Consider the following 12,549-nt stretch of genomic DNA (forward strand, 5'->3'; position numbering starts at 1 on the left):
GGAGGGCCCTTGGGAGGAAGGAGGTGATGTGGACAACATGTGGATGAGGATGGCGACTTGCATTCGTAAGGTGGCCTCAGAGGAGTTTGGAGTGTCCAGGGGAAGTAGAAGAGAAGCTAAAGATACCTGGTGGTGGAACGATGATGTCCAGAAGGCAATTAAGGAGAAGAAAGATTGTTTCAGACGCCTATATCTGGATAGGAGTGTAGACAACATAGAGAAGTACAAGATGACAAAGAAGGCCGCAAAGCGAGCTGTGAGTGAAGCAAGGGGTCGAGCGTATGAGAACCTCTACCAACGGTTAGCCACGAAGGAAGGCGAAAGAGACATCTATAAAATGGCCAAGATCCGAGAGAGGAAGACGCGGGATGTTGACCAAATCAAGTGCATCAAGGACGGAGCAGAGCAACTCCTGGTGAAGAACCAGGAGATTAAGCATAGATGGCGGGAGTACTTTGACAAGCTGTTCAATGGGAGAGTGATAGCTCTACCATTGATATGGACGACTCCTTTGATGGTACTAGCAGGCGTTTTGTGCGACGAATCCAGGAGTCGGAGGTCAAGGAGGCTTTAAAGAGGATGAAAGGGGGCAAGGCGATGGGCCCTGATTGTATCCCCATTGAGGTGTGGAGGCCTCGGGGACATAGCGATAGTATGGCTGACGAAACTTTTCAACCTCATTTTTCGAGCAAACAAGATGCCAGAAGAATGGAGACGGAGTATATTAGTACCAATCTTCAAGAACAAGGGGGATGTTCAGAGTTGTACTAATTACCGTGGAATTAAATTGATGAGCCATGCAATGAAGCTATATGAGAGTCATTGAGCACCGCTTAAGAAGAATGACAAGCATGACCAAAAATCAGTTTGGTTTCATGCCTGGGAGGTCGACCATGGAAGCCATTTTCTTGGTGCGACAACTTATGGAGAGATATAGGAAGCAAAAGGACTTACATATGGTGTTCATTGACTTGGAGAAGGCCTATGATAAGATACTGTGGAATGTTATGTGGTGGGTCTTGGAGAAACACAAAGTCCCAACAAAGTACATTACCCTCATCAAGGACATGTACGATAATGTTGTGACAAGTGTTCGAACAAGTGATGGCGACACTGATGACTTCCCGATTAAGATAGGACTGCATCAGGGGTCAGCTTTGAGCCCTTATCTTTTTGCCTTGGTGATGGATGAGGTCACAAGGGATATACAAGGAGATATCCCATGGTGTATGCTCTTTGCGGACGATGTGGTGCTAGTTGATGATAGTCGGACGGGGGCAACAGGATGTTGGAGTTATGGAGGCAAACCTTGGAATCGGAAGGTTTTAGACTTAGTAGGACTAAGACCGAGTACATGAGGTGCTCTTTCAGTACTACTAAGCACGAGGAGGAGGGGGATGTTAGCCTTGATGGGTAGGTGGTACCTCAAAAGGACACCTTCCGTTATTTGGGATCAATTTTGCAGAAGGATGGGGATATCGATGAAGATGTGAACCATCGAATTGCATTCTCTGTGACAAGAGGGTGCCACAAAAGCTAAAAGGCAAGTTCTATAGGACGGCGGTTCGACCCGCAATGTTGTATGGCGCTGAGTGTTGGCCGACTAAAAGGCGACATGTGCAACAGCTAGGTGTGGCATCGATGCACATGTTGAGATGGATGTGTGGCCACACAAGGAAGGACCGAATCCGGAATGATGATATACGAGGTAGAGTTGGGGTAGCGCCAATTGAAGAGAAGCTTGTCCAACATCGTCTGAGATGGTTTGGGCATATTCAGCGCAGGCCTCCAGAAGCCCCAGTGCATAGCGGATGGCTAAAGCATGCTGATAATGTCAAGAGAGGTCGGGGTAGACCGAACTTGACATGAGAAGAGTCTGTAAAGAGAGATCTAAAGGATTGGAGCATCACCAAAGAACTAGCCATGGACAGGGGTGCGTGGAAGCTTGCTATCCATGTGCCAGAACCATGAGTTGGTTGCGAGATCTTATGGGTTACACCTCTAGCCTACCCTAACTTGTTTGGGACTAAAGGCTTTGTTGTTGTTGTTATACAATTGTGGCTCAATGATCTGACCTGGTCATACAAAAACGATCCTACCTAAGATCATTATCTTGATAACATTGTTTAACTATCCGTGCTATTCTGAAATATAATGATGATAAACCTAGAAAAGCTGTCTGGAAAACTTCGACCTGCTATGAGTATCTCTGAACAAGTGTATTACTTCCGTGTAATAGTTCCAGGATAGTTTAATGTACATGTGTTAATAAAAAAGGACTAGTAATCAGTAGTTCAGCACGTCTCATATTAAGTCAATCTTGAGTACTCATTTAGGTACTGAAGTTGAACCCTTGAGTTTTTCTTCAGAATAGTTGCCAGTTTGCCATATGTGTCTTATATTGATCTAATATTTTGGGGGCAATTATACATGTATTTCACAACATTTGAAAAGGAGACGTCAAATTTGAATTTTATTATTTTGAAGGTCTACCTGAATTTGGTTATTAATAAATCCAAATTGTAACACTTCAGGCTGTTTTCTATTTAGTAGCTGAATTTTAAAATTCCTTGGAATACTGTCTTGATTGGTAGCGTGCCAACTATTTCTGCATCAGACTAAGGGCCAGTTCTTTTGGTGGCTTTTTTGAGCTTCTAGAATAAGCTGGCCCCTACCCAGCTTATTCTAAAAGCCCAACCAAAAATATTTTTTTAGAAGCCTACTAGTCAAGTCTTAATTAGTAGACTTCTAAATAAATAAATTTGATTGGGCTTCTAGAATAAGCTGGGTAGGGGGTAGCTGATTCTAGAAGCCAGCAAAAGAACTGGCCCTTAAGGTGTTTTTTCTGGGCTTTACGCTACCAAGTTCTATCCTGGTTCTGATGGATTATAGACACTAACAGTCTTAACAGTTAACACTCTATTTTTATAAAGATATAGTTAGGATACCTAGTGCAATATTTATGCATGCATTTTGAGGTTCTCCATTGTCCATTATATCGAGTATACTTGTCAAATAAAAATGAATATTTTCTTATGACACATTGATATTCTGCAGCTACTATTGCTGCCGAATCCACCTTTCAGGCCAATCTACTATACGTTGGTTATCATCGATCTTTGCAAGGTAGTTCTTTAATGCTTTGAGACTGTATAGCTGATATTTTGTGTAGTGACGAGACCAGTATGTAATGTGAGATTTAAGAATACATCAGTGTTAATGAGCACATCAGCAGACCTGAATATGCCTCGAGTTTTATCAACACAGCTGTGAAACCACAGTTCCTTTGTTTCGTCAATAGGACACTTACGATTCATTCATAACACATTTTTTTATTGTTATTATCTTATCTGCATACCAGATTCCCATACCATACTTGCTTATGTTTTCATCTGTACCACTACACCTTTTATTTTTGGTAAACGTGATTCTACAATTTCTGTCTGTGAAATGTGAATGTAGATCTGCTCTAGATCTTTGAACCATATAATCAACACAGATGTGGATGTGAAGCTGTGTAGCACCCTAAAATTGATAGATTCAGTGTATTTATTTATTTGCATGTAAGCTTGCATGAGCTGAGGACTGAGGTTATCACAAAGTAATCAATTTTCTGTATGGTTTTATAGCAAATCTGAGCCCTAGAAAAATAATTGACCCGTCTATTAGTGAGTTGGCTACTTAAAAAACATAGGCTTCGGATAGTTGGCTACTTAAACAACATAAGCTTTGGATATGTCATATATAGGATGCATGTTACACTTTTCACATCTTTCAACTCACCTGATTGCGACATTTACTAGTCTGTTAAGTTGATGCCTGGATCATCAGGGCCATCACCACAAATCGTTAGTTATCCTCTCACCCAAAGATCGGGACGTCACTTGTCGCATCAACACCATACAATTACCAAGTGTTCTGGATGTCTTTGTTCAGCATTTAGAGAATAGGCAACACATCGCTCATGTGCAATGTCCTGTAGAAACCTACTGGCTACAGTTTTACCTTTTTTCCTTCTAAAAAATGTTTTACTTTCTTTCTCGAGGATGAGTGGACCGAGTCTAATTATCTTAACATATCTTCAGGCTTTGCCAGCTGCATTTCCATCGGTGGTGGTAGCAGCAGTACATGCTCTTTTTGACAGAATTAGTAATATGGATACGGAGTGCCGCACCAGACTTATCCTATGGTTTTCACATCACTTGTAAGTTCATTGCAATGTATTTAGTTTGTTCACGAGTGTTCCTGCTTTGGTTATTTGTCCTAGTGTGAGTTTGCTGGAACTTCTTACTGCAGCCTATTGGCTATTGCTACTCTTCGTGTCGATGTTCAGTACCCTGGTGATGACCTACTTCTGCTACTGCTTAAAACAAATCCATAGAATGTTACGTACAATGCTAGTATAGCTTTTAAGCCAATTGGTTTCAGTTTCTGTTCACAAGTTTGATCTCCTGTACCACCGAAAACAAACTGCAGCCTTGTACTGCTAAATTTTAATGACATATTATCTGCCTACGCAGGTCAAATTTTCAATTCATTTGGCCTTGGCAGGAATGGGCCAATGTGAAGGGCCTACCAAAATGGGCTCCGCAACGTGTTTTTGTCCAAGAAGTATTAGAAAGGGAAATTCGGTTGTCCTATTTCGAGAAAATCAAGCAGGTTAGTGACATATGAGACATTCCTTATCAATAAGTAGGGCTTTTTTTACAATTTATCATTTTGTGTTAGATTTATGCCTTGCCGCTTTGATTTGGAAAAAATCTTACTACCCCGAAGTATTGCAGTTGATGGATAACCCCCTGATCTATATTTTTGGTTCAGTTTACTCTCCTCGAGTTTCAGTCCTGTTTCTTAACCCCTTACCCAATTTTAGACTCTTGTTTCACTGATGTGGAATGGTATTGTTTACATAGCAGCCATGTCACGGGTTTTTGCCATGTGGCATCACACGGGAACAATGACATCATCAAAATCACACGAGATCCTGCCAATCTGCCAAGAAAATCTCCCTGATTTTCTTCAACCTCTGTTCCTTCTGTCTTTGTTTCCCACCCCTTCTCCCCATACCTTTCTGTTTTGTGCCAAGCTCATCTGCTCCTCGCAGCCAAGAGTTGAAATGGCGGCACGTGCATCTACCAAGCGGCTACACCAAATCCATTTCCGTGGAACCAATGGTCTCGAGCACCATGTGGCGAAGTATGGTGACAATAACTGCCCACTTATCAAATAGCAGTGGTAGTTCCCTTTTTTTTCCGTCGTTCACTCTACACCCACCGTGATCCTGCCCAAGTGCCCATCCACTAGCTGCTTCACCCATTCGTAAAGAGGTGCGAAGTGAGCACGAGCGAGGCGATCTGTGACTGGGAGGTGGCTACTGGCTGAGACGGGACGACTTGTTTGGCCATGTCCAGAGTGGCCATTCAACTCTGCGCAACCAATAGTCGTGCTGACATACATCTTCGTCCAACATTGTGTGCTTCTCGTTTCCTTTGCTCATATTGCATCCTCAAACTTCGTCATCCTCCATCATTTCCACAATTGTTCTCCCATCATGTTCATTACATCCGTATAACATATGAAGCTGGTGTGTGCATCATCTCATTGCCTTTATCAGTACCTAATTCCATGGATTATGAGTCCAAGGACTAGTCAAGACTAGTCTATGAGTCTCAACTCCAGGGTTGACTACACTTCAGTGTCGAGTAGTCTATGTTTCGCAACTTCAGTGTTGACCAGTGTCGATTACTCACGCTTAGTCTATGAGTCTCAATCCTTGGAACGACTCGTCGACTCGTAAACCTAACTCACGTGCCTGGTTGAACTCAGTTGCCTGCCTGCTCACAGAAGAGCATTGTTGCGTGTGCAACCACTACTTTAGCTTAATGGCATTTTCCTCGTTCCAGTTTAACATCATCCATGGCCATGGCGTTCCTCCTCGTCTCTGTTTTCTGTAACGATGTCCCCATCCATGGATGCATTCTTTTTTGTCCACACCCCAGAGTCTTACGCAGCAAATGTCACTTAGCTTATAACTCACGTCAGCAAAACCACAATATGAAACCAGAGTAGGTGGTTTAGTAAATGGTAACTTAAACTTTAGGGGAGAAAACTGAACAAAAAATAGATGGCTCAATATTCCAGGTGAGTAAAAAGGACCTTTTTTTGCTTTATATTTCTGTCCTTACACCCAATTGTGGTGTTGTTTGGAAATGGTTATTTAAATCGAACTTATTGCCTTTTATTTTTTTTGCAGAGTATTGAAGATGCTGCCGAGTTGGAAGGATTGTTACCCCCAAAAGGTGGTCCTAATTTCAGATATCATACTGATGAAAGCAAAGAAAGCACTGAAGGCCACAGGCTATCCAAGGAACTTGTTAGCATGGTTAGAGGAAGGAAGACTACACGTGATATTATTTTGTGGGTTGAGGAACAAATAGTTCCTGCAAATGGGGCCAAATTCGCAGTTGATGTTGTTAGTCAGACACTTCTTGACATTGGTTCAAAAAGTTTCACCCATCTTATCACTGTTTTGGAGAGATATGGTCAAATAATTTCCAAACTATGCCCAGATGAGGAAATGCAGCTATTGTTGATGGATGAAGTCAGTGCTTACTGGAAGAACAGTACCCAGATGTCAGCTATAGCTATTGATAGAATGATGGGTTATCGCTTAATTTCCAACTTGGCTATAGTCAAATGGGTTTTTTCTTCTGCTAATGTAGATCAATTTCATGTGTCGGATCGTCCATGGGAGGTACATTCTTATCCTCATATTTGTCTACTCTAGATTTGCATGTGTCTGGATGTTATATGCTCATGAAATTTACGGCACATACAAAGAGATTTTTGCCTTATGCATGCATGCTTGGTGCTAATCTGCCCAATGTAGCACATAATATACTGTACTTTGTTATGATTTTTTGTTCGATCTGTCTGATTGGCATGCCCTCTTTAACAGATTCTTAGGAATACTGTTAGTAAAACATACAATCGAATCAGTGATCTTCGGAAGGAAATTCAGACACTGAGGAAAAGTATTCAAGTTGCTAAAGAGGCTAGTGCAAAAGCCATCAAAGAGTTGGAGGAGGCTAAATCAACACTTGAAATTGTAGAGGGCCAACCTGTTCCATCTGAAAGACCAGGCAGGCTGAGACGACTCCAAGGTTTTGCTGACAAAGCAAAAGAAGAGGAAGTAACTATTGAAGAATCGTTAGAGGCAAAGGAGGCTCTCCTTGCCCGGGGGCTTGAAGAAGGCAAAGTATGCTACTCTCTTATCCTTGCTTATCTTATTTCTCTAATGCTGTATTCGGATGTCTGTATTCAAGACCTCCGTATTGAATTGGTTTCCATCCATTACAATTCAAGGAGGAAACTGTAATGGACATGAATACGGATTCACATGTTTGGATGCTCATGGAATTAGGCCATGGAATCTCAATGATTTTCCAATACCAAATCATGTTCTTATGACATACTATGAAATTACATATGCTTTGTGCTATATGCATCGAATCAAAATCTACACAATGTGTGAGCATAATTGAATGATTATATAGCAACAAAAAATAACAAATATTCTAGAAATGAACGACGACACCGAATAATATTTGCTCAACCTGCAAAAGACGAATCTGTGGTTAGCAAATTCGTGTGAACATGGAGAGCAGGGGCCAGTAGGAACAATGGAAGAGGATGAACTTAGAAGGGGCTGCCTGGGCAAGTAAAGAAGAGAAACCAGGGGATTCAAGGAAGGGGGAAGAAGATGACAGAGGAAGGGGAAGAAGAAGATGGCAGAGAAGAATTGGAAGAAGAAGATGTCAGATGGGGGGGCTGCGCCGGCCAGTGGGATGAGCGGGATGGAGGGCGCGCTGGCCAGCGAGATGAACCAGATGCAGGGGATGCGCCGGCTCCGACGGGAGAGGAACGGGCGCTGCAGGGGGGAAAGATGCGGCATTTGCACAGGCTTGAATGTCTGCCGCTACCGGACAGGGGACGAGGAGGAGGGCCAGGGAGCGGGGATCCATACCGGCGCCGCCGCCGCCTGAATCTTCCGTCTTGAGCGGGGAGGAAAGGGGCAGGCCGCTGCTGCCTCCTGAAGCGTTGCGTTTTGCGGGATCAGGGCAACTCGACCCAAATCGGAGCCCCTGACCTCTGTATCGCGAGACGCCTGCGCTAGTGGACGCGATTTCCACTCTGTATCTGTCCCTTTTCGCTCCGCTTGTTTCTGTATACATCCGAATGCCTGAGTTGGCACGTAGCCAATACCAAATCCAGTATGACAGTTCTAATTCAGACATCGGAACATGGTGTAAACCCTTGCATGTCTGTTGATATACATATTTTGTGAACTTTAAGTTTTCAGTGGCACTTGCTTTCGCTATCAGAGTATTGAGCATCTATCAACTTACCATTAATCTCGCCATTGTTTTTGCAGGAATTGCTTAGGTTATTATTCAAGAGCTTTGTTGATGTGCTTACTGAACGCCTGCCACCTGTTTCTGCTGATGGAGATGTTCCTAACCTACGTGCTGGAGATCCTAATGTAACATTTCCAGTCAGCGATCCTGAAGCGGCAACTATGGAGATAGACAATGAAAATGGAGCAGATAACAATAGGTCAGTTTAATACAGTTTCCAGTACCAGTTTCAGAATGACTGCTTCTGGCAAGTTTGGATTTATATTTTGTAGAACCAGCCAGATTACCTTGCTACGAATAATTTGTATTTAACACAACACTCACGGAAAATTCAGTCCGGAATAATGCAACGGATGTTGGTTCATAGATGAATTAAAATCTGCTCATTAATATCAGATATTATCAACTGTTATTGGCGTACAACCCAGTATTTACTAGCTCTCATAGTGATGCACATGGTGGTACGCGTTTTACGGGCTCTGTTAACTCGCCGTTATTTTTTCCAGTCAAGTGGATTGTGGAAATACAAAAGCTGGTTATAATATTGGAGAGCTTGAGCAATGGTGCCTATGCACATTGGGGTATCTAAAGTCATTTTCTCGACAGTATGCAACAGAGGTAATGATTGGTGTTGTTTGTTGTTTGAGCTGATAAATTCATAATCATTGGTTATTGCAAGTGTCCATTGGCGTACACCGGTTGATTAGATAAAAAATATATGATATGTTGCAGATTTGGTCTCACATCGGCATGTTGGACGAGGAGGTTTTCGTCGGGAGTATTCACCCTCTCATCTGGAAAGCTGCATTCTCCGGTTTGTGCAGACAGATGAACCAGTGAAGGGTTGTAACTCGCCTTTGATTCCTCACCATCATGGTCTTGAAGACGACCTGTAAAAGCAAGCTGTAATCACATTCTTGACTAATTCTGAGATGTCGCACCCAAGAATTTTCCTGTTTGGTAGTTCTGACATGTTTGTCAGTGTATCTCAGTTTCATTTGCCTATGGTCACTCTTTGGGGTGAGTAATCTTGACGTGTATTTAGCTTTTAATTGCGAACTCTGCTGCTCCAGACTTAACAGGTGAGCACCATTGGCTGTGCCTTTAGATTAAACACGTGTAGCGCCTGCAAAGCTATGGAGCGGGAACAAGTTTGAACAACGCCAGAGAGTTGCTATGTACTTGCTAGAAAAAATATTGGGTGGCGATTTGTGTAACCCCGGCAAATGAATTGCTGGAGTTCAATTAGTGTGTCGTTTGCTACATGCCTACATAATTAGTTGTGGTTGCATTTGCTTGCGTCACTAGTTATGCCTTTGGCTGCCTGCCTTTGGATAATTCCAGCCTACAACTTCACAAATGTTATCACTCGTGGCAACAATTCGCTTGATTAGGATCACTTGGTGCCTGTCATGGTTTGATTTTGCCTGAGTAATGGAGGAGAGGGGAACTAGGGTTTGCTAGAGATCGAGGGAGGGGAGGGGTAAGTTGCTCTCTGAGGCCCTGTTGGGCTCTGGTGTTTTCTCACACCAAATACGCTTGGGGATTTGGAGGGGATTTGGTGATCCCCTCCCCTCCACCAAATCCCCTCAATTCTCCAATAATCCCCCACCCCAGACCTTGTTTGGTACTAGAGTTTTCAGATAATTGCTGATAAGGTTTAAAACTAATATATCTAACCAGAAGGTGCATCATCAAAAAAATAAAATAACAGACACCAAATGACATAACTTAGCAGACATCAAGGGGCATAAAATAACTGCTGATATGGTTTGGAACAGACACCAAATGACATAAAATAGCAGACATCAAGGGGCATCATCAAAGATCTGAGGTCGACAATTTATTGAAAATCATGTCATCATCAATAGCAAACTGACTCCTCGGAGAAATGAAACATTCCATTTGTGCAACAAGTAGGCATTGAAAATAGAAAGCGACTTCCAAATAAGGTCAACCTAGTTTGCTTTATTTTACATGACATAAGATCAGCAGGAGGCTCAAAACGAGTGCTGGTAAAATGCCAGTTTATGAGATGAACCACTTTCTGGCAGATCTAAGGGGCTAACACCGACTGCGCTTTTCTTCATTGGGTGCTTGTTGCCAGTGCAACGATCTCATAGCTGCAGGCTGCGGAACAAAACAAAACAAATAGCAGTCAGTGTAACTGTCAAGTAGATCACCCATAATCAGAAAGTAAAAGCATCAACTGTTTTTGTATTAATTTTTGTACCACCACCACTGCTCCTGTACTACCACCACCACTGCTGTTTTTTACAATGAACCTAATTTTTGTACTACCACCACTGTTCCTGTAGATTTGACCACGTCGAGGTGGTCAGGTACAGATTTTACATGAGGTATATTACATATTTTTATTAAATGATACGGTGAGGTATAAATTTTTACAAACTGTAACTTATAGTTGCAGCAATAAAAGCATCATCGTTTGCAAGTTACCAAACTTTACTTATATGTTTATTATACAGTAGTACTTTCCGATACATCGTTTGCAAGTTACAAACTGTACTTATATTTTTATTATACAGTAGTACTTTCCGATACATTGTCAAAGCCTTTAGATAAGTGATGCTTTTAGATAAGTAAAAGTAAAAAAGATTTACTAGCTTGTGATTCAACACAAATTGCAAGTGGCATGGTTGAAACAGTTGGAAAAGAAACCAAAACTTATTCTGGATGCAACTTTATTCTCTGTGCTATTATTTAGATATAAATATAATTATGTATTTTCTAATTACACATATAGGCCTTCATGCAATCAAGTGGTGGGGCGAAACCCCCTGGAATGTGGAAGACTATGCTAGGCGTACTTTCATCGAGGCAAAGTATCAGCCACCCTGAAAATTGTATGTCTAGTATACTGTCTGTTGGCCTGTAACTAATGAATCAGTCAAATCATTGCATGACTTCAGCACAACAATTGTCCATACCAGCTACATTATTCTCAAAAATTATATATCACAGAATTATATAACAAGGAAGTTATGTCTGCAAGTTTTATCAACTATCACAGAATTATAACAAGGAAGAGATGTAATATACCATCAACTATCACAGAATTATAACAAGGAAGAGATGTAATATACCATCAACTATCACAGAATTATATAACAAAGAAGTTATGTCTGCTACCTGTCTTGAACATACCTCATGGGGACATTTGGCTCCGAAGCCACATAACAGCAGTATCTTTATCATCATCAGCGGCATTGATGAAAATCTCACGGTTTGCAGCATCCTTGAAGACGTTGAATGCTTTGATCTTCTCGATGCGGGTCACATCCTCCATTTTTTTCAACACATCCATGCACTTGGTGATAGAGAATTCATGTAATTTTGTTGCATCTGCCTTTTCATTGGCCAAATATGTAGCTTCATCATCTACTTGCCTTTTCTTCAACTCTATATACTTCCCTAATGCTCCAGCAATCACATCACCACTATTCTTGCGCTTCTCCTTCTTGGGTTTCTTTTGGTATAAATTTGTAACCATATCGAAGGGTGGAATTAAAGAACTTACAATCGTCAGATTGTCCCAAAGGTCGGTGTCAGCTTCGATCATACATCTTTTGTCATCCCAGCCAACACCGCTTTGCTTCCGGGCTTCTTTTAACATCCTATATTCTCTTTTGAGCTCCTTCTCCTTATCTTGAATTTGAGACTTCGAGAACTTCACATGTTTGTGTTTTGCATGGAATTTTGTCACCATCAAGTTCCAAGTTTCCTTGCTCCATCCATTTTGCCCTCGGTGGTAAGGAGTATCGTGCTCCATAAGTATCTCCACCAGACCTTTTTCAAGTCCCAAACTCCATTGTGCTCTTTGTTTCACAACTACATAAGCCAATTAAAGCACAAGGTCTATTGGCTAAGTGTCTTAAAACTTTCCATCGGGTACTTTAAATCCAGAGTTCATTGCAGATCGAAGAACCCTAGCATCTGTTGCAGACCCCTCCCATCCACATGATATAAATGTGATCTTCAAGTCAAAATCACATGCAATCATTACGTTTTGGCTCAGGGTGCCCTTTCTATTCCGAAATGGTGCAGCACTCTGAGGCGCAATGGTAATAGGAACATGGGATCCATCGATAGCACCTATACAATTCTGTAA

At 41.8% G+C, this 12,549-nt stretch overlaps 1 protein-coding gene and 1 long non-coding RNA gene across 2 annotated transcripts in view; one reads left to right on the forward strand and one right to left on the reverse strand.

The window, feature by feature from the left end:
• The window catches only part of LOC123448673 (nuclear cap-binding protein subunit 1), a 29,926-nt gene extending 20,218 nt beyond the window's left edge, over positions 1 to 9,708 (forward strand). Inside the window, exons 12-19 of the mRNA XM_045125641.1 lie at positions 3,058 to 3,126; positions 4,086 to 4,204; positions 4,521 to 4,659; positions 6,254 to 6,754; positions 6,959 to 7,258; positions 8,435 to 8,616; positions 8,924 to 9,035; positions 9,150 to 9,708. Coding sequence (XP_044981576.1) covers positions 3,058 to 3,126; positions 4,086 to 4,204; positions 4,521 to 4,659; positions 6,254 to 6,754; positions 6,959 to 7,258; positions 8,435 to 8,616; positions 8,924 to 9,035; positions 9,150 to 9,257 — 1,530 coding nt within the window. The 3' untranslated portion in view covers positions 9,258 to 9,708. The remainder of the gene's footprint in view (positions 1 to 3,057; positions 3,127 to 4,085; positions 4,205 to 4,520; positions 4,660 to 6,253; positions 6,755 to 6,958; positions 7,259 to 8,434; positions 8,617 to 8,923; positions 9,036 to 9,149) is intronic.
• A 431-nt stretch (positions 9,709 to 10,139) lies between these two features.
• On the reverse strand, positions 10,140 to 11,857 carry LOC123448674. Its single transcript, XR_006631902.1, has 2 exons — positions 11,586 to 11,857; positions 10,140 to 10,547 (listed from the first exon to the last, which is right to left on the reverse strand). It is a non-coding gene; the product is annotated as an uncharacterized LOC123448674 (long non-coding RNA).
• Between the last annotated feature and the right edge of the window lie 692 nt (positions 11,858 to 12,549).

This window comes from Hordeum vulgare, chromosome 4H (genome assembly GCF_904849725.1).
Source record: "Hordeum vulgare subsp. vulgare chromosome 4H, MorexV3_pseudomolecules_assembly, whole genome shotgun sequence".
NCBI lineage: Eukaryota > Viridiplantae > Streptophyta > Magnoliopsida > Poales > Poaceae > Hordeum > Hordeum vulgare.